A 22,326-nucleotide genomic window follows, 5' to 3' on the forward strand; every position below is an offset into this window, starting at 1 on the left:
GCGTTCCTGTATTTTCATGAGAGCGCCACTGCCAGACTCCTCTGTTATTGGCTTATCTCTCACACCGACCACAAGAATCAACTGTTGAACGTCAATGGCCAGATCCTTGTCTCCACCAACGTCAGGAGTCAGGATTAGAGATGAGTGAACCGGTCGTGATTCGGCTCGAGCTCGGTTCGCCGAACCGAGGTCTGGTTCTAGTTCGGTTCGGTGAACCGGTTCGGCGAACCACTCGAACCAATAGGAAACAATGGGAGGCAATCACAAACACATAAAAACGCATTATAAATGTACACATACAGTTAATAAACATTGCCATAACACTTACGTGTTCCCAGGATGCGTCCTGCACTCTGTCTCCTGCAGCTTTTCCATCGGTAATCGCTGCGTCCTCCAGGAACACCAGCAGTGATGCAGGACCTATCATGACATCAAAATAGCCATGTGACCAGTCACGTGTCTATTATCTCATTGGCTACTGACTGGTCACATGACTATGACGCGTCATGTAGGACCTGTCATTGCATCTCTCTGTTACACGGTGCACGTTTGTGTATCGCCGTGTACCGGCGACATCCTCTAGCACACGGTCGACTCCCCGCTCTGCTTCCCCGTTCCCTTAAGGTACCGTCACACTAAGCGACGCCCTAGCGATCCCACCAGCAACCTGTCCTGGCAGGGATCGCTGGAGCGTCGCTACACGGGTTGCTGGTGAGCTGTCACACAGGCAGATCTCACCAGCAACCAGTGACCAGCCCTCAGCCAGCAGCGACACGTGGAAGCGATACTGCGCCTGGTAACTAAGGTAAATATCAGGTAACCAACCCGATATTTACCTTGGTTACCAGCGCACACCGCTTAGCGCTGGCTCCCTGCACTCCTAGCCACAGTACACATCGGGTTAATTTAACCCGATGTGTGGTCTGGCTATGTGTGCAGGGAGCAGGGAGCCGGCACTGACAGCATGAGAGCGGCGGACGCTGGTAACGAAGGTAAATATCGGGTAACCAAGGGAAGGGCTTCTTGGTTACCCGATGTTTACCGTAGTTACCAGCATCCGCAGAAGCCGGCTCCTGGCCGGCTGACACAGCCAGTCAATAACGGAGATCACCGTTGCCATAGCAACGCGCTTGGTAGTGGTGACGGGGACGTCCCGCTACCAGCACGCAGCGGCACCGGAATCAAGTAATCGGAGCAGCGTTGCTATGGCAACCCATGCCACCACTTACAGCCGGGAGCCTGTGGTCACTCTCACAGAGTGATTTTTGCACGGAGCACAGCATCTTCCTCCCATGCAGCTGTGCTGTCTGATGTAGCAGAGCTGCATGTGTTGAAGGGGAAAGAAGACAGAAGAGCAGGATCATGGAGGGCTGAGAGGGGGTAATAAAGATGGAGTCTCTAATGTGTCTGTGTATTTCTATTAAAGTATTTTTTTTCTGTGTGGTGTTTTTTTTAACCCTTTATTGGAGATTCTTAATGGCCGGGTCAAACGTGCCTGACATTAAGAATCTCTGACTTAATACAAGCTAGTAAAACAAGCCCAGTATTAACTCATGATTACCCAACAAGCCACCCGGCTTCAGGGCTGCTGGAAGAGTTGGATACAGCGCCAGATGATGGCGCTTCTATGAAAACGCCATTTTCTGGGTCGGCTACGGACTGCAATTCGCAGCAGAGGGGCCCAGAAACCTCGGGCTAACCTGTGCTGTGGATTCCAATCCCCAGCTGCCTAGTTGTACCCGGCTGGACACAAAAATAGGGCGAAGCCTACATTGTTTTTTTTTTTTTTAATTATTTCATAAAATTCATGAATTAAGTAAAAAAAGGGCTTCCCTATATTTTTAGTTCCCAGCCGGGTACAAATAGGCAGCTGGGGGTTGGGGGCAGCCGTACCTGCCTGCTGTACCTGGCTAGCATACAAAAATATGGCGAAGCGCACGTCGGTTTTTTGTAGTTTTTTGGCAAAAAAATAAAAAATGCTTCCCTGGATTTTCCATTGCCAGTGAAGGTAACACCAAGCAGTGGGGGTTAGCAGCCAGTAGCTGCTTGGATTACTGTTAGCTAGCAATACAAAAAATGCAGCGGGAGCCCATATATATTTTTTTTAATTATTTATTTAAATAACTAAAAACAAAAAGGGCTTCCCTGTATTTTGATTGCCTGACATGACAGTGCTGTAAAAATAAATCATTAAAAAAAATTACGTAGCGCTCCGCGGTATTTTTGATTCTCAGTGCAGATAAAGCAGACAGCTACAGGTTGCCACCCCCATCTGCCTGGCGTTACCTTGGCTGGAAATAAAAATACAGGAAAGCCCATTAATTTTTTCTATTTAAATAAAAAAAAATGACGTTGGGTCCCCCCATTTTTGATAGCCAGCTAGGGTAAAGCAGACAGCTGTAGCCTGAAAACCACAGCTGGCAGCTTTACCGTGGTTGGGGATCCAATGTGGAGGTCACCCCAGGCTCTTTTTTTATAATTATTTTATAAATATTAATAATTACAAAAATAAAGTAGGGTCCCCCTCAAATTGGATCACCAGCCAAGGTAAAGCGGACAGCTGTGGTCTGGTATTCTCTGGGTGGGAAGTTCCATAGTTATTGGGCCTTCACAGCCTAAAAATAGCAGGCCGCAGGCACCCCAGACATGGCGCATCCACTAGATGCGCCAATCCTGGCGCTTCCCCCCAGCTCATCCCGTGCCCTGGTGCAGTGGCAAACGGGGTAATAAATGGGGTTGATACTAGCTGTAAAGTCACCTGACATCAAGCCCAGCAGTTTGTGATGTCATTGCGTCTATCAGATACCCGACATCATAAACTGTCAGTACTAACAAAAAAATCGACAAAAAAAATGTATTTGAAAAAACACTCCCCAAAACATTCCCTCTTTCACCAATTTATTGTAAGAAAAAAAATAAGAATATGGGGGAAGACACTCAGGGAACGTATCCCCCCTTTTCTAGGAGTGCAGACCCTCCAAATGAGGAGTGTGGGTGCAATGAATCTGCACCCACTCTCCCCGGGTCCACAGCAGCAGAGTCCATGTCGTAACTGTTGCTACCAAAGCTGCAATGCCCTGCTCATGAGGTAAGGGCATGCCTAATCAGGAGAACTATTCTACATTTCCAAATATTGGTATTTGCTGATATTATTGCTATTCCACCTACTATATATTGGGGATAGGATCTTGGAGATGGAATACCCCTTTAAGTCCAGTTATCCAGCTGAATGAATACTAACCAACAGAGCTCGCTATTTAGACATGTTTTCTTGTGGCGTATAACGGACTCTCATGTTTGGTAGTCGTTCAGCAGGGCAACTATAAAATCAAATACCTCCATTTGGAAATGTAGTATATAGCTCTCCTGATCAACTATGTTCCTTACCTCATGAGCAGGGCATTGCAGTAATAATAATAATTTATTCATTTATATAGCACTATTAATTCCATAGCGCTTTGCATACATTGGGAACACTGTCCCCATTGGGGCTCACAATCTAAATTCCCTATCTGTATGTCTTTGGAGTGTGGGAGAAAACCAGAGTACCCGGAGGAAACCCACACAAACACGGGGAGAACATACAAACTCCTTGCAGATGGTGTCCTGGGTGGGAACTGAACCCAGGACCTCAGCGCTGCAAGACTGCAGTGCTAACCACTGAGCCACCGTGCCGCCCATTTAGCTTACAGATGCATAACCACCACTTACTGTGTCTGAACACAGGAAGCTGAGCTGACAGCCGCTCTGTGCATGCGGCAGCGTCTATTGTGAAGGAGAGGGCCGCGGGGGATCAACGCTGCACAGGTACCGTGGGACACCAGGGTACACCGGTGGGGTTATAGGGGGTGACCTGGCAGGGCCTGGGGAGGAGTTTTCTGTCGCATGTGTCATGGCACATGTGACAGAAATCAGAGGAGTAGGGTGAATGCGGCCGGCGCGCTGCTGTGCGCGCAGCCATCTTGGATTTCCGGGATGGGGTCAGGGGGGCACTTTGGCGACACTGGGGGACCGGAGGGGACCGGGGAGGAGATTTATCATGTTTGTTCATGCCAGATGGGAGATAAAATTTTTTTTACCAACGCTGTCATTTACTGTAACGTGATCATCGGTATAAGGTGTATACCGGTGATCACGTGAGTGGGGACCGGAAAAAACGGGCTAAATCATGATCTCCAGGGTCTCAGCTACCCCCTGAAACCCCGGAGATTTTCTGACCCTGGGGGGTGCTATTCACTTATTTCTGCCTGCTGTTTATAAACGGCAGATCAGAATAAGGCTACATTCACATGACCGATCCGTTTTTGCGGTCCGCAAAATACGGTTTGTTTTTTTTACGGGTGCATCCGTGTGGCATCCGTTTCTGTTCCATATACGGTCCGTATGTCATCTGTGTGCCTTCTGTTTGTTTGCGTACTGCAAAAAAACTGAAGGAGGGAAAATACATAACTTTACCCAGGATCTGTGATGCCCTGGACGCCCAGGGGTCACAGGTAACAACACACAACACCACACACACCCCCACCCCAGTGAGGCACCAGCAGCCAACAAGTCCTGACCGCCTCCCTCAGGTCTAGCAAGGCACACCAGGTGGGCGGAGCCAGGCGGATAGGCACGCCCTCCGAGGAGTCTGCTGGCCTGAGGCAGGGAAAGGACAAGTGAGTCGAGTGGGGAGAGGAGTAGTGAGAGGAGTAAAAGTGGCGAGCTGAGAGTCAGGGGCCTAGGACGGAGCCTAGGACCCCTTGGAACGGTCAGGCAGGCAGACGGTGGTGGCCGTCTGCAGGAGTCCGGTCAGGGACTGAACTGCGGAACCGTAGGGATCGAGAAGAGGGTGGGGATCCTTCGAACCTGAACTGGGGAGCTAACAAGTCAACCGGAGCACCAGGCAGGGTGCTCAGACCCCGTTCTAGCCCAGAAGCAACTGGGCTCAGACAAATCTACTGATTACGGCCTGGACCTCAGGGGTTCATTCCCATCCAAAGTCCCGATAGACGGCAACAGCCCACCGATTCCGGATAAGAGCCACCGCCAAGGGCCAGAGATCCAAAGGGCCAGCGCCTGCGGGCAAAAGGGCTCCTCCGGTACCCAAAAGTCGGGGAGCGGACTACTGTTGCTGAAGCATAGGAGTCACTATAGCAAATTTAAAGGTGCATGAGAAAGGCGACATCACCAACCTCACTGGGGACACACGCAGCCGGCTGCGGACACCGATCTACACCGAACTTGGTTTACCATTGACTCTATGTGGTTTAATCGTGAGTACACCAGTGCCATCAGGCACCGCGCTGCAAGCGAGCCCGTGCGTCCTGCAACCTGGTCCCGGGACCAACAAACCCCCTGCCCATCACCTCACCACGACCCGTGGGTGGCGTCACGAACTGTTACTGGTCACCGCGGCTCCGGCCGTGAAACCGGTCCACCCCAAACAAAACAACCAAACCCCCCCCCTTTCCAAAGCGACGTGGCCCCCGGTCTGGAGGCGCTCGAGCCACCGACAACCCGAGCCCGGATCCGAGCGGCTCGGCGGAGAGCAGCAGAGCCCCCAGGGCGGTACAGATCCATAGCTTCAACCTACATGAGGCGGTCACATGTTCACTCCAGTGCCATTTCCTACTGCTTTTCACAGCGTGGAGCGCTCTGGTGATTTTCTTGTGCTTGTACACTTCATATCAGTCTTTTCTGTCATTATAATGGCAGAAAGACACATAATGTCCCACTCTCCTGCATTTTGTAATTTTGCACCCTTTGGTGCCTTTCATGTGGCACTAAGGGGTGCTTAGCCTTGTATTTAGCCCAAAAAAATGAAAAAAAATGACGTGGGGTTCCCCCTATTTTTGTAGCCAGCTAGGCTAAAGCAGACGGCTGCAGCCTGCAGACCACAGCTGGCAGCTTCACCTTGGCTGGTAATCCAAAACTGAGGGCAGCCCACACTGTTATTTTAAATTAAATAAATAATTAAAAAAAAAAACACGTAGGGGTCCCCCCAAAATTGGATCACCAGCCAAGGTAAAGCAGACAGCTGGGGTCTGATATTCTCAGACTAGGGAGGTCCATGGTTATTGGACTCTCCCCAGCCTAAAAATAGCAGTCCGCAGCCTCCCTAGAAGTGGCGCATCCATTAGATGCGCCAATCCTGGTGCTTCGCCCCAGTTCATCCCGTTCCCTGGTGCGGTGGCAAACGGGGTAATATATGGGGTTAATACCAGATGTGTAATGTCACTTGGCATCAAGCCCTGGGGTTAGTGATGTCACGCTTCTATCAGATACCCGACATCACCAACCCAGTCAGTAATAAAAAAAAAATAGACGACAAATACATTTTTATTTGAAAAAACACTGCCCAACACATTCCCTCTTTAACCAATTTATTAGAAAGAAAAACAAATCCAGGTCTGGTGTAATCCAAGGGGTTCCCATGACGATCCACACTGTCCCAGTCAATGAAGAGCATGATGTTCCCCATTGGCTGGGAGAGCAATGCAGTGACCTGAGCTAACATCAATGGGTCAGCCCAGGTCACTGCAGGGGATGACAAGTGCTGCTGTCAGCGAGGTACATTACCTGCGCTGATCTCCTGCACTGCTGACAGCACCTGTCACTGATTTCAATGACCTTCACAGCCAAGTATCGTGAGCGGCCCGTGACGTCACCGCTAGTCACAGTCTCGGGTCAGAAGCGAGAGAAGGTGATGTGACAAGCGGTGGCCATGGAGGACAGTGACAGTGCTGAGGTCGGGATGTCGGGACTTCATCACCGCAGGTAAGCCGAGCGGAGCCATGTGTGTCGAGTGCGAGGTGGGCGGAGCCTAGCGGGGTAATGTGTGCAGAGTGCCAGGTGGGCGGAGCTAAGCGGGGTAATGTGTGCAGAGTGCCAGGTGGGCGGAGCCTAGCGGGACCATGTGTGCAGAGTGCCAGGTGGGCGGAGCCTAGCGGGACCATGTGTGCAGAGTGCCAGGTGGGCGGAGCTAAGCGGGGTAATGTGTGCAGAGTGCACGGTGGGCGGAGGCTAGCAGGGCCATGTGTGCAGCGTGCCAGGTGGGTGGAGCCTAGCGGGGCCATGTGTGCTGAGTGCGAGGTGGGCGGAGCCTAGCAGGGTAATGTGTGCAGAGTGCCAGGTGGGCGGAGCCTAGCAGGGCCATGTGTGCAGGGTGCCAGGTGGGCGGAGCCTAGCGGGACCATGTGTGCCGAGTGCGAGGTGGGCGGAGCCTAGCGGGGTAATGTGTGCAGAGTGTCAGGTGGGCGGAGCCTAGCGGGGCCATGTGTGCAGAGTACCAGGTGGGCGGAGCCTAGCGGGGCCATGTGTGCAGAGTGCCAGGTGGGCGGAGCCTAGCGGGGCCATGTGTGCGGGCGGCGGAGTTTGAAGTGGGTGGAGCCTAGCGGGGCTATGTGGCGCTGAGGACGTCAGTGTCGTGGACTGCATGGCTGGGGACAGGTGAGTGTGAGTGTGTGTGTGAGTGTGTGCGTGTGTGTGTGTGTGTGTGTGTGTGTGTGTACATGCTGCGTGCAGGAGGGGGCGGAGCAAGCTGAGCGGGGAAGTGTCGGCTTCCTGCACATGTAACTAGGATAAATATCGGCTTACTAAACAAAGCACTTTGCTTGGATACCCGATGTTTATCTTGGTTACCAGCTTCTGGCAGGCTGCCAGCGATGGCTCCCTGCACACTGTAGCTGTAAAAAGCCCTGCTTTTGCTGCTAGAACCGTTCTCGAACGTAACTCGAACTGTCGAGCTTTTAGCAAAAAGCTTGAGTTCTAGTTCGATCTAGAACAGCCCCCAAAATCACTCGAACCGCGAACTGGAGAACCGCGAACCGTGAACCGCGCTCAACTCTAGTCAGGATCCACCCATACACAAATAATGGTCAGTCAATCTGGTCAAAAACCACTGGGTTTGGTCAACTTATGTCTAAAGTATTTGGGGGCTTTTAGTTCTATATTAGAAACGGGACTTACAACTACTTTGAGTATCGCAAATGTGATAGTTACCAATGGTACAGTGGTTAATATTGACAATTCACAATCTTCATTAGCTTGTGCTATATCTTACAGCTGTTTTAAACTATATATGGTATATATACAGCAGAATATTTGTATGTGGTAGCCCGCTGAATACAAAACCACAGTTTTCACCCAATGTGAGTGAAATTTTGTACGTCCAATTAATTTAACACCAGACTAAAAATACTGTGAACATTAAAACTTGAAATCTCCTCCTTTTTTATGAGATTTGACCCCCCTGAATTTAGGCTCTATAGAACTAACGGAGATAATGGGTGTTGGTGTATTGAATGCAAAACTACAGTTTTTGCTCCAAGAGTCTAAAAGAATTAAAGAGACAACATCCAAAGAGTCACTCTTAAAGGGGCAGCAACCATATAGTCACTAAGGTGGGGCAACCTGATAAGTCACTCTAAAGTCTGTAATCATAGCAACAGCTGTCAACAACCAGAGCAGAAGTAACTGGGGCCTCATTTATGAAAATTGCCTCACAGTAAGAGCGTTCTGGTTGCCTATAGCAACCAGAGTGCAGCTTTCAGGATTGAAGATGCTGAGGTAAAGTGAAAGCTGAGCTTTGATTGGCTGCTATGGACAACTAGAACAGTCTGACTGTGAGGCAGTTTTCATAAATGAGATTTCAGATCCTTCAGGACACACATTTTCTGCTTTATAGATATACTGTAGATTCACCTGTAAGATCTCTGATCAGTGGGAGATAACTACTAAGGGTCATAATACTAAAGGCCCCGTTACACGCAATGACATCGCTAACGAGATGTCATTGGGGTCACGGAATTCGTGATGTACATCCATCCTCGTTAGCGACGTCGTTGCGTGTGACACGTACGAACAACCGCTAACGATCACAAATACCTAATCGTTGATCGTTGACACGTCGTTCAAATCCCAAATATCCTTGATAGTGCTGGACGCAGGTTGTTCGTCGTTCCTGAGGCAGCACACATCGCTACGTGTGACACCCCGGGAACGACGAACAACACCGTACCTGCGTCCTCCGGCAACGAGGTGGGCGTCACTTTTCTGCGACTGCTCTCCACCCCTCCGCTTCAATTTGACGGCTGCCGTGTGACGTCACTGTGACGCCGCATGAACCGCCCCCTTAGAAAAGAGGCAGTTCGCCGGCCACAGCGACGTCGTTAGGCAGGTAAGTCCGTGTGACAGGGACTAGCGATACTGTGCGCCATAGGCAGCGATTTGCCCCTGCCGCACAAACAATGGGGGCGGGTCCTTTCACAAGCGACATCGTTAGCGATGTCGCTGCGTGTAAAGCCTCCTTAAGAATTATTTTTTAAAATGACACACAAAAAATGACCATCTATTGGGCAAGTTAATCCAAAAGCTAAGCAGGCAAGACTGCCTCAGGCCTGCGATACACATCCTTGCCGCCGGCACGTGTTTGTCAATTTTTACACGTACCGACGGCACGGAGACACGTTAAGCAATGCTACCCTACTGTAGCAGGCACACACACGTTAAACCACACAGAACGTGTGTCCGTGTGCGTTTGTATGTGTGTGTGTTTTTCAAAGCGCTGACATGTCAGTGGTTTCTCCGGCAGCACGGGTGTCACACGGCCCGCACCCGTACCACACGGGTGTAGTGTGGATGCGGTCCCGTGTGACACGCACCGGAGAAAACACACGTGTCAGTGAAAAAAAAACCAAAAACATTAACTCACCTTCTCCAGCCCTCCTGTCTCTGCCACTGCTGCCTCTTGCTGCCGACCGCCGCTCATTATTCTCATTGAATATTCACTTCACTGCCTGGCAGCAGCAGCGGGGAGACGGGAGGGCTGGAGACCGAGGATCAGCACCACGGAGAGCAGCGCGGACAGCAGGAAGGACCAGGTGAGTATGTAAATTACCGGTTCTTCGTGTGCTATCGCGGATAGCACACGTAGAACACACGTGTCCCGCACGTACCAGAGACACGTACTTACCTGCATGGAACTCGCAGGGGAAATACGTGTCTCTCGGCACGTGAGTGTGGCAGAGGCCTCAAACAGCTGATACAAGTGAACAACTTGAGAAAGCATACCCAACAATTTAAAATATTTTCCACAAGTGAAGCCACGGGGAATTTGTTAGTACAGTATAAAATATAGATAATTTCAGCTAAATTATGGAATTTAAAATATATATGAATAAATGCAAAATATGGAAAAAAAAGTCTCTGACATAATATCGATCCGTTTTAGAGTTTTTGTTTTTCACATGCAATTCTACAGAATACATAGATTCTACATAGATTAGGCAGAAATAACACATTACCATTTGTGTGAAAAAGTTGATATGACCTCAGAATATATCTGTAACTTTTCTTTGATAAGCACAGGCACACAAAGGCTCTAGATAAGAATGAAGACACTTACTGCATGGACATCTAGAGAGTCTACTGTCAGATCGTAAGGATGAAGCTTCAGTTTTTCAAACACTTGTTTTAAGGTCATCTGTTTCCCCTTGGCATTATACACCACACGTTCTGAATCCTCTCTGTAAGATTTCTTGATGAAGCGGAGAAGGTGCTTTTGATTCATGCAGGCTGCGGCATGTATATGAGTGTCAACCTTTAAAACACACATCACATATAAAGTGATAAGCTTTAGTGACAAAATGTCTTATAATACATTACCAATCAAAAGTTTGGAGACACGCTGTTCATGGTATTTTTTTGTTCTTATTGGAATGTGCACCTTGTAGATTCAGACGGATGACAGCAAAACCAAGAAGGAACATACAAACAAGCAGTAAACAAACACGCATGAAACAAACCAGTACCCCTTTTTACCCTGATGACAGCTTTACACATTCTTCCAAGCAGCTTAATCAGGAAGTTGCCTTGCAACACAAGGGCTGGATATTACATCAGTGGAACTCTGTACTGTGATCTGATGGGTCAAACTTTGTGATTTTGGGTAACAACTGCCACATCTTTGTGAGACACTGAAAAGGTGAGTGGATGGTTTCTACATGTGTGATGCCCAACTTGAAGCATGGAGGCGTTGGAGCGATGGTGTGGGGGTGCTTTGCTAGTTTCACTGTTGGTGATTTAGTCCACGTTTATGGCACACTTCCCAGCATGGCTATCATAGCAGTCTACAATGGCATGCAGTCTCATCTAGTTTGACCTTAATGCAGCCATTATTTGTGTTGAAACAGGACAATAACTCAAAACACATTTCCTGGCTATGCAAGGGTTATGTGACTTCAGATGACCTCTGGAATCACCTGGCCTCAACCCAATTGAGATGGTTTCTAATTAGTTGGGACACAAAATTAAGGGAAATGCTCAGCACCTTTGGGTCATCCTCCAGGACTATAAGAAAGCTATTCCATTGATCACCTGTTGAGAGAATGCCAAGGAAGTGTAATTAGCATTTAAGGGGGGGATTTTGAAGAATCCAAGGTTCAACACATACTCTGGTTTGTGTCACACATAGTATTTTCTTTAATCCTTGTTTCCACATATGTTCCTTGAGGTTTTGCTGCCTTCAGTCTGAATCTACAATGTGCAATTCCAATAAGAACAAGGAAAACCTATTGTCATGCCTCGGTCTTGGGTCTCAATCTGGTGGCTTCTTGCTGCATGATCGGTTTCCTTCTCTGCTGGGCCACAGCCTGGTCAGTGTCTGTCCAAATGCTGATGATTATTTTACCTTTGCTTCTATTATTATTATTATTATTATTATGCCATTTATTTCATGGCGCTTTACAAGTGAAAAGGGGTATACATAATAAAAACAAGTACAATAATCCTGAACAATACAAAACAGACTAGTACAGGTGGAGAGCAGACCCTGCCCGTGAGTGCTCACAGGCTACAAGGGATGGGTGATGATACCATAGGTGAGGGTAGAGCTGGTCGTGCAGCGGTATAGTGGACTGAGAGTTATTGCAGGTTGTAGGCTTGTTGGAAGAGTTAGGTATTCAAGTTCCTTTTTGGAGGTTTCCACGAAAGGTGAGAGTCTGATATGGTGTGGTAGAAAGTTCCAGAATATGGGCGGAGGCGTGGGAGAAATCTTGTATATGACTGTGGGAAGAGGAGATAAGAGGGGAGTAGAGAAGTAGATCTTGTGAGGATTGGAGGTTGCGTGCAGGTAGGTACCAGGAGACTAGGTCACAGTTGTATGGAGTAGACAGATTGTGGATTGCTTTGTACAGTATGTCATGGTTAGGGTTTTGAAATGGAATCTTTGGGCAATGGTAAGCCAGTGAAGGGATTGGTAGAGTGGAGTCACCTTGCGTCCCCATCTATCTCTGTATGCTTTCCCTATCTTGGTTTGTAGTGCATAACTTTCTCCCCTTTGATTCCTTAAGAGGTACAAGAAACATCTCAACAGCGTTTTGGGTTCGGCAAGTGTTAACCATCTTAAAATCTAACAATAGTGACAACAGCCAATATCCCTGCATATAATAGCTTACAATCTAATAGAATGAGAGGGGTGAAACACTTACATTATGCTTTTTTATATAGCTAAACAATTGTAGAACCATATTAAAATCAAGGCAAACCAACCACAATGGAGATATTTATACTGCTGGAAATTTACTCAATGATATACAACATTTTTGTTACTTGAAGACTATACTCTTTTCTGGAAATACAAAACCATTGCTTGTAGGCAAGGTTTGGTGTAATATGTGTAACATGTCATGGGGCGGTAATCGTTTACGAAGTGCAGTTCTCTTACACCCCGGAAAGTTACATGAAAGATGTGGTCTTGACTGAGTGTGTGGACTTGTGTCATGAGGGTGGTATGCCCATTCATGGCCGCATGATACCAATGCCTTTGGCTGGCCAGAACCCGATGTTAACTCATTTCGACAAGTAGAACATCATTTCCTTTGGAGCAACATAGTGTTACTCTATACACTAGGTAGTGAGTACACAACTTCTCAAACATTTCAATAATACAGAGCATCCTTTAACACACCTTCTACAGACACAACTGAGATGTTGATGCTTTCACAGGTCTGGCTAGCTTCAGCACCACCCAGCTTAACTCCACAGTGCAGTTTGTGGAAGTCATTCTATTTTCCCTGGTGTTCTGCTTCTGATTCTACTCATGGAGGAGGGTGATTTGCCAATATGGTGAGATTCCAACTTCAAGCTTTCACATGCCTAGGGAACGCTCGCCCGGGACAGTCACTTTGCCTCATGTGCTATTCTGTATTCACCTGTTACCTTCAGGAGCTGTAGGTCATTTAGGGCTGGACAGCCAGACATCCTTCTACCCTTATTCTGCATCTCAGTCAGTTCCTTCAGATCACGTTCTCCTGGTTCAGTCTCCTGGTCCTGTCTGCCACAGGACACCCACTGCATGTGGCCTTGATGACCATTCAGATCATGGGTCTGCTCTAGTCCCATGATGGGTCCTAACTCCCTTTCTAGAAGGAAACTATGTCTTTCCCTATCTACTGACCCCTCCCACTGTAAGCTAGGCCCAACGTGAACTAATTCTAGCCCTATTGTCAGCATAACCACACTACATTGTTATATATGAAACCGATTCAAAAAATAGCCAGTAGATATTAGTATCAAATATCTTTTATTTTACTAATTAATACAATTAAAAATATGTTCTGCATGGTGTAATGAATAGTGAGACAAACAATCAAGGAAGGAGCAGCACAGCAGATGACTCTGAAAGTAGAAAGTATATAAATAGATATTCCTTACAAGTGAAGATGTTGAAGAAAAACAAGAAAGCCAGCTCAAGTAATAAATGGCATGTATTATAAGATGTGCACTGCACTAAAAAATTCCAAACTGTACTATTTTAGATTTTTGGCAAAAAAAATGTGTGGTGGGGTAGCTCAAGAAATTGCAATTTTTTTTGCAAAAATCTCAAATTTTAAAATAGTACAGTTTGGAATTTTGAGTGCAGTGCACATCTTATAATACTTGCCATTTTTGAGTTGAGCTGGCTTTTTTGTTTTATCAGAAGATGTTACCTGAAGTCATAACTACCCTCTGGCCGGCACCAGGTCCCGAAGAACATTCATATACCTGACTTTCAGAGTAATTGCCTGCTTATTGTCAGCAATCTATATTATAATTGCCATATGCATTGTCACTTTCTATATATATATTTTGGCACTTCTTTTTTCCAGCCAGCGTATTTATATAAAATTATTTATTCTGCTGCCAAATGTAATACATCCTTTTGTGCTGCTCCTTCCTTGGTTGTTTGTCTCACTATTCATTACACCTTGCAGTATATATTTTTAATTGTATTAATTAGTAAAATAAAATATATTTGATACTAATATTTACTGGATATTTTTTAGTCTCGGCTTTATATTTAACTTGGTAGCCTGTCCATATATTTTGTGTGGATCTGGTGCTATACAACTGCCATTTGGCATTTTTTTGCCTATATCCTTTTTGGTTTTGGCATAATTTTGGGTGTAATTGTTATATATTACACAATACATCACAATTCACATTACATTACCTTCAAAATACACAGGACATACAAGTGCATCTCAATAAATTAGAATACCCTCAAAAAATTAATTTATTTCAGTAATTCAATACAAAAAAGGAAATGCATATATTATATAGAGTCATTACACGCACAGTGATCTATTTCAAGTGTTTATTTCTGTTAATGTTGATGATTATGGCTTACAGCCAGTGAAAATTAGTCATTATCTCAGAAAATTAAAATAATTGCCACAAAACACCTGCAAAAGCCTCCTAAGCATTTAAAATGGTTCTTTAGTCTGGTTCAGAAGGCTACACAATCATGGGAAAGACAACTGACTTGACAGATGTCCAGAAGGCAGTCATTGATACACTTCACAAGGAGGGTAAGCCACAAAAGGTCATTGATAAAGAAGCTGGCTGTTCACAGAATGATGTATCCAAGTAGATTAATGGAATGTTGAGTGGAAGGAAAAAGTCTGTTAGAAAAAGGTGCACAAGCAACCAGGATAATTGCAGCACTGATAGGATTGTTAAGAAAAGGCCATTCAAAAATTTAGGGGAGATTCACAAAGAGTGGACTGCTGCTGGAGTCAGTGCTTCAAGAGCGACCACACACAGACACACAGACGTGTCTAGGATATTGGCTACAAGTGTCGCATTCCTTGTGTCAAGCCACTCATGACCAATAGACAACGTCAGAAGCGTCTTACCTGGGCCAAGGAGAAAAAGAACTGTACTGTTGCTCAGTGGTCCAAGGTGTTGTTTCCAGATGAAAGTAAATGTTGCATTTCATTTGGAAATCAAGGTCCCAGAGTCTGGAGGAAGAGTGGAAAGGCACACAATCCAAGCTGGATGAGGTCTAGTGTGAAGCTTCCACAATCAGTGGTGTTTTGGGGAGCCATGTCATCTGCTGGTGTAGGTGCACTGTGTTTTATCAAGACCAAAGTCAACTCAGCTATCTACCAGGAAATTTTAGAGCACTTCATGCTTCCCTCTGCCGACAAGCTTTTTGGAGATGGAAATTTCATTTTCCAGCAGGACTTGGCACCTGTCAACACTGCCAAAAGTACCAATACCTGGTTTAATAACCACAGTATCACTGTGCTTGATTGGCCAACAAACTCGCCTGGCTTAAACCCCATAGAGAATCTATGGGGCATTGTCAAGGGGAAGATGAGAGACACCAGACCCAACAATGCAGACAAGCTGATGACTGCTATCAAAGCAACCTCGGTTTCCATAACACCTCAGCAATGCCACAGGCTGATCGCCTCCGTGCCACACCGCATTGATGCAGTAATTCATGCAAAAGGAGCCCCAACCAAGTATTGAGTGCATTTACTGTAAATACTTTTCAGTAGGCCAACATTTCCGAGGTTAAAATATTTTTTTTCAGTTGGTCTTATATATTCTATATTTTCTATATTTTTCTATATTCTATAATATTCTAATTTTCTGAGATAATGACTTTTAGGCTTTAATTGGCTGTAAGCCATAATCATCAACATTAACAGTAATAAACACTTGAAATAGATGCACTTGTACTATACATTATACGTCACATTACTACAATGAAATCGGTGTGTTCAGGGGTGGAAACACGACAACTATTCCAATTCCTTATATATGCAAAACACGAGGCTTCCGCAAACCATGTAAACATATAGGCCTAGTGTTACCTTTCTGCAGTTGTAAAAATCTCTATGTGGGTTGTTTTTCAGCTCTTTCAGTTCTTCCAGCTCGTTGAGCATTTCATGGACCTTATATTTAGATGACAGGAACTTCAGGCGTCGATGAGTGTATGTCTTACTGTAAATAGAAAACACCTATATTGTAAGCTTTCAAGACAGGGAAATATAGCGTTTTTGCCATATTACAACAAACTATAAAATCTGGATTCTATATTTACTGTATATATACAGTTAGGTCCAGAAATATTTGGACACTGACACAAGTTTTGTTATTTTAGCTGTTTACAAAAACATGTTCAGAAATACAATTATATATATAATATGGGCTGAAAGTGCACACTCCCAGCTGCAATATGAGAGTTTTCACATCCAAATCGGAGAAAGGGTTTAGGAATCATAGCTCTGTAATGCATAGCCTCCTCTTTTTCAAGGGACCAAACGTAATTGGACAAGGGACTCTAAGGGCTGCAATTAACTCTGAAGGCGTCTCCCTCGTTAACCTGTAATCAATGAAGTAGTTAAAAGGTCTGGGGTTGATTACAGGTGTGTGGTTTTGCATTTGGAAGCTGTTGCTGTGACCAGAGAACATGCGGTCTAAAGAACTCTCAATTGAGGTGAAGCAGAACATCCTGAGGCTGAAAAAAAAGAAAAAATCCATCAGAGAGATAGCAGACATGCTTGGAGTAGCAAAATCAACAGTCGGGTACATTCTGAGAAAAAAGGAATTGACTGGTGAGCTTGGGAACTCAAAAAGGCCTGGACGTCCACGGATGACAACAGTGGTGGATGATCGCCGCATACTTTCTTTGGTGAAGAAGAACCCATTCACAACATCAACTGAAGTCCAGAACACTCTCAGTGAAGTAGGTGTATCTGTCTCTAAGTCAACAGTAAAGAGAAGACTCCATGAAAGTAAATACAAAGGGTTCACATCTAGATGCAAACCATTCATCAATTCCAAAAATAGACAGGCCAGAGTTAAATTTGCTGAAAAGCACCTCATGAAGCCAGCTCAGTTCTGGAAAAGTATTCTATGGACAGATGAGACAAAGATCAACCTGTACCAGAATGATGGGAAGAAAAAAGTTTGGAGAAGAAAGGAAACGGCACATGATCCAAGGCACACCACATCCTCTGTAAAACATGGTGGAGGCAACTTGATGGCATGGGCATGCATGGCTTTCAATGGCACTGGGTCACTTGTGTTTATTGATGACATAACAGCAGACAAGAGTAGCCGGATGAATTCTGAAGTGTACCGGGATATACTTTCAGCTCAGATTCAGCCAAATGCCGCAAAGTTGATCGGACGGCGCTTCATAGTACAGATGGACAATGACCCCAAGCATACAGCCAAAGATACCCAGGAGTTCATAAGTGCAAAAAAGTGGAACATTCTGCAATGGCCAAGTCAATCACCAGATCTTAACCCAATTGAGCATGCATTTCACTTGCTCAAATCCAGACTTAAGACGGAAAGACCCACAAACAAGCAAGACCTGAAGGCTGCGGCTGTAAAGGCCTGGCAAAGCATTAAGAAGGAGGAAACCCAGCGTTTGGTGATGTCCATGGGTTCCAGACTTAAGGCAGTGATTGCCTCCAAAGGATTCGCAACAAAATATTGAAAATAAAAATATTTTGTTTGGGTTTGGTTTATTTGTCCAATTACTTTTGACCTCCTAAAATGTGGAGTGTTTGTAAAGAAATGTGTACAATTCCTACAATTTCTATCAGATATTTTTGTTCAAACCTTCAAATTAAACGTTACACTCTGCACTTGAATTCTGTTGTAGAGGTTTAATTTCAAATCCAATGTGGTGGCATGCAGAGCCCAACTCGCGAAAATTGTGTCACTGTCCAAATATTTCTGGACCTAACTGTATTAGCTGTAGTACCTGGCGTTGCCCGGAATAGTAACTGTCTCTCTCACTCTCCCTCTCTGCCACTCTCCCTCTCAGTCTGTCTCCCTCTCTGTCTCTTTCTGTCTCTGTCTCTATGTGTCTGTGTCTCTGTGTGTCTCTGTCTCTGTGTGTCCCTGTGTGTCTCTGTCTCGGTATGTGTGTTTGTGTGTGTGTCTCTGTGCCTGTCTCTGTGTGTCTCTGTCTCTGTATGTGCCTGTCTCTGTGTCTATCTCTGTGTGAGTCTGTGTCACTAAGTGTGTGTGTCTCTGTCTCTGTGTGTGTGTCTCTGTGTGTGTGTGTCTCTCTGTATGTCTTTCTCTGAGTGTCTGTCTCTGTGTGTATCTCTGTGTGTTTCTGTATCTGTCTCTCAATGTGTGTGTCTTTGTGTGTCTATGTCTCTGTGTGTCTGTGCCTCTGTGTGTGTCTCTGCGTCTATCTCTATGTCTCTCTGTGTTTGTGTGTCTCTGTGTGCCTCTGTCTCTGTGTGTCTCTGTATCTGTCTCTGTGTGTCTGTCTCTATCTCTGTGTCTCTGTGTGTTTTTCTCTGTGCGTCTGTCTCTGTCTCTTTGTGTCTCTGTCTCTGTGTCTCTATCTTTGTGTCTAAAAATTTTCCCAGGGGGCCTTGTTCTAGATTCACTGCATTAAGAAACACGTGATGGTGTCTCCGTGGTGCTGGATGTTGATCTCCCTAAGGTCAATCATCCTTGCTTATGTAATCTATCTTTGTGTCTGTCTCGCTGTATGTCTGTGCCTCTGTCTCTGTGTGTCTGTCTCTGTGTGTGTGTCTCTGTGTCTGTCTCTGTGTGCCTCTGTGTCTGTCTCGGAGTGTCTCTGTGTCTGTCTCTGTGTGTCTGTGTCACTATGTGTGTCTCTGTATGCCTCTGTCTCTGTGTGTCTCTTTCTTCTATGTCTCTATCTCTGTGTGTCTCTGTCTCTGTGTTTCTCTCTGTGTGTCTCTGTCTCTATGTCTGTCTCTGTGTGTCTCTTTGTCTCTGTGTGTTTGTCTCTGTGTATCTGTATGTGTGTCTGTGTGTGTGTCTCTATGTGTGTCTGTCTATATGTGTCTGTGTTTCTCTATGTGTCTCTATCTCTGTGTGTGTCTCTGTGTTTCTTTCTGTGTGTCTCTGTGTCTGTCTCTGTGTGCCTCTGTCTCTGTGTGTCTCTTTCTGTGTGTCTTTGTCTCTGTGTGTCTGTCTCTGTGTGTCTCTGTGTGTGTGTTTCTGTATGTGTCTCTGTGTGTGTGTTTCTGTATGTGTCTCTGTGTGTGGGAACAGCAGTTTTTGTGAATAACTGTAAAGCGCGGGGTTACATTTTCCCCTGAAAACATACTCTATGACATTCCCTGAGTCAAATGAAGTGTCTGTGCAAAATTTCGTGATTGTAAATGCATGACTGTAAGTCATGCGGAATCCTTTAGCGGATATACACATAAACATACACTCAAATTATATATATATATATATATATATATATATATATATATATATATATATACACAGTACAGACCAAAAGTTTGGATACACCTTCTCAACTCTAGAACAACTATTAAGAGGGGATTTTGTGCAGCAGGCCTTCATGGTAAAATAGCTACTAGGAAACCACTGCTAAGGACAGGCAACAAGCAGAAGAGACTTGTTTGGACTAAAGACCACAGGGAATGGACATTAGACCAGTGGGAATCTGTGCTTAGGTCTGATGAGTTCAAATTTGAGATCTTTGGATCAAACCACCGTGTCTTTATAAAAAAGGTGAATGGATGGACTCTACATGACTTGTTCCCACCATGAAGCATGGAGGAGGAGGTGTGATGGTGTGGGGGTGCTTTGCTGCTGACATTGTTGGGGGTTTATTCAAAATTGAAGGCATACAGAACCAGCATTCCTACCACAACCTCTTGCAGCGGGATGCTATTCCATCCGGTTTGCATTTAGTTAGACCATAATTTATTTTTCAACAGGACATTTACCCCAAACACACCTCCAGGCTGTGTAAGGGCTATTTGACTAAGAAGGAGAGTGATGGGGTGCTATGCCAGATGACCTGGTCTCCACAGTCACCAGACCTGAACCCAATCGAGATGGTTTGCGGTGAGCTGGACCGCAGAGTGAAGGCAAAAGGGCCAACAAGTGCTAAGCATCTCTGGAACTCTTTCAAGACTGGAAAACCAAAACCATTTCTAGTGACTACCTCTTGAAGCTCATCAAGAGAATGCCAAGAGTGTGCAAAGTAGTAATGAAAGCAAAAGGTGGCTACTTTGAAGAACCTAGAATATAAGACATATTTTCAGTTGTTTCACACTTTTTTAAGTATTTCATTCCACATGTTTTAATTCATAGTTTTGATGCCTTCAATGTGAATGTACAATTTTTAGAGTCATGAAAATAAAGAAAATTCTTTGAATGAGAAGGTGTGTCCAAACTTTTGGTCTCTACTGTATATATAACCAGGAGCCTACATACACTATGTAAAAAGACACATATGCATGTCTTTCTTATTATCTGACATGAAATCAGAATAAACCTTTCCCGTTTTAGATCAATTATGATTACCAAAATTATTTATATTTGCCAAATGCCAGAATAATGAGAGTGAATGTTTTAATGCATTTTTATTACTTTCAAAAGTCAAAAGTTTACATGCATTTCATTAGTATTTGGTACAATTGCCCTTAAACTGTATGACTTGGGTCAAAGGTTTTGAATAGCCTTCCACAAGCTTCTCACAATTGTTGGTAGAAATTTCGGCCCAGCGTCCACCAGCATCTTCACACGGTGTTTTGCTTTTGTTCTTGGGTTGATATGCACATGTCTGGCCAAAGCACATTCATCTCTGGTACACAGAACCCATCTCCTTCCTGAGTAGTATGATGGCTGGACATTCCCATCTTGTTTGTACTTGCATGTAGTTATTTTTACTTATGAATGAGGCACCTTCATGTATCTGGAAATTACACCCAAGGATAAAACAGATTTGTGCAAGTCCACAATTCTCTTCCTGAGATCTTGGCTGATTTCCTTTGACTTTCCCATGATGCTACTCAAAAAAGCAGTGTTTCAGGTGTGCATTAAAATACATCCACAGGTGTCTCAGTTGTTGCCAATAAACCTATCAGAAGCTTCCAAAGTCATGACATCATCATATGGACTATCCCATATTGTTTAAAGGCATAGTACTATTAGTGTATGTAAACTTTTGACTTGGCAGAAAGTAATACAAATACTTTAAGACATTCTCGCTCAATTATTATTCTGGCATTTGGCAAATGTAAATAATTTTGGTTTCTAATTGACCTAAAACTGGAAAGGCTTTCTGTGATTACATGTCAGATAGTGAGAAAAACATGCATATAAGTATTTTAGATAGTGTATGTAAACTTCTGGTTTCAATTCTATATACTGTATATGCCCCCCACCCCTGCAAAAAAAAAAATAAAAATGAAATCAGACATGTTGAGACAACTGAAAGGTTCCCTTTACTATATGTATACAGTTGCCACGGTGCTCATTATAGCTGTATACGTGGCAATGCTGTGAGCTCCCCCTAGTGGTAGCTACATGAAAACAGAATTTTATAAATTATTAGTTTGAAAGTATCTGTAGATATGAACTCAAATTGTTTATAGTTAATGCAAAAAAAATTCCCTGTGATACACATATGTGGAAAGGGTCTGAAAACTATAGTGTCAGATAAGAGAACATTTTGCATTTCTTATATCGAAATAATGGGATTTTCCCTGCTTGTACTTACACAGGACCTTGAGAAATAAGTGTTATTAAAAAGTTCATATCATCTACAAAGACATGGATATCTGGGTAGTTGAGATCCTTTGGTTTTCCTTTTGTCAGGGCATCATCGTCTGAGTAGACAAAAATCACACCATCTTTGGTCTGAAGTTTATATCCGAGATCAGCAGGTAGATTGTCCGTCCTGAAAGGATCTTCTCCTTTTGAAATTGTAGGTGTAAAGTCTGGAAAGAAAGTAAATGTTTCATAATTGTAATAATAGTCCCTAAAAGATTAGAATCCAATATTGTGAACATAAACTACATAAGAATTGCTGTGTAAATAGTAATATTTTATATTAGTTTGTTAAAATCCCCAGCAACAAAAAGATGTATAAATTACTCCATATATGTAAGTGAATGACCCCGCAATCAATACGTAGATTACAAAATTCTACATAGTAGGAAGATTGATCTTCTGAAATCCTAATAACCTGGTGAGGGCCACGACAACACTGTTTCTAATGCAAACTCTGTGTGTGTGTGTGTGTGTGTGTGTGTGTGT

General features: G+C 44.7%; 1 protein-coding gene across 1 annotated transcript in view; it reads right to left on the bottom strand.

The window, feature by feature from the left end:
- AMPD1 (adenosine monophosphate deaminase 1) overlaps nt 1-22,326 on the bottom strand; it is a 116,954-nt gene that overhangs the window by 44,721 nt on the left and 49,907 nt on the right. The window contains exons 5-7 of the mRNA XM_075335615.1: nt 21,788-22,007; nt 16,128-16,257; nt 10,388-10,582 (exon numbers count right to left, since the gene is read on the bottom strand). Of these exons, the coding sequence (XP_075191730.1) occupies nt 10,388-10,582; nt 16,128-16,257; nt 21,788-22,007 (545 nt within the window). The remainder of the gene's footprint in view (nt 1-10,387; nt 10,583-16,127; nt 16,258-21,787; nt 22,008-22,326) is intronic.

This window comes from Anomaloglossus baeobatrachus, chromosome 2 (genome assembly GCF_048569485.1).
Source record: "Anomaloglossus baeobatrachus isolate aAnoBae1 chromosome 2, aAnoBae1.hap1, whole genome shotgun sequence".
Classification (NCBI taxonomy): Eukaryota; Metazoa; Chordata; class Amphibia; order Anura; family Aromobatidae; genus Anomaloglossus; species Anomaloglossus baeobatrachus.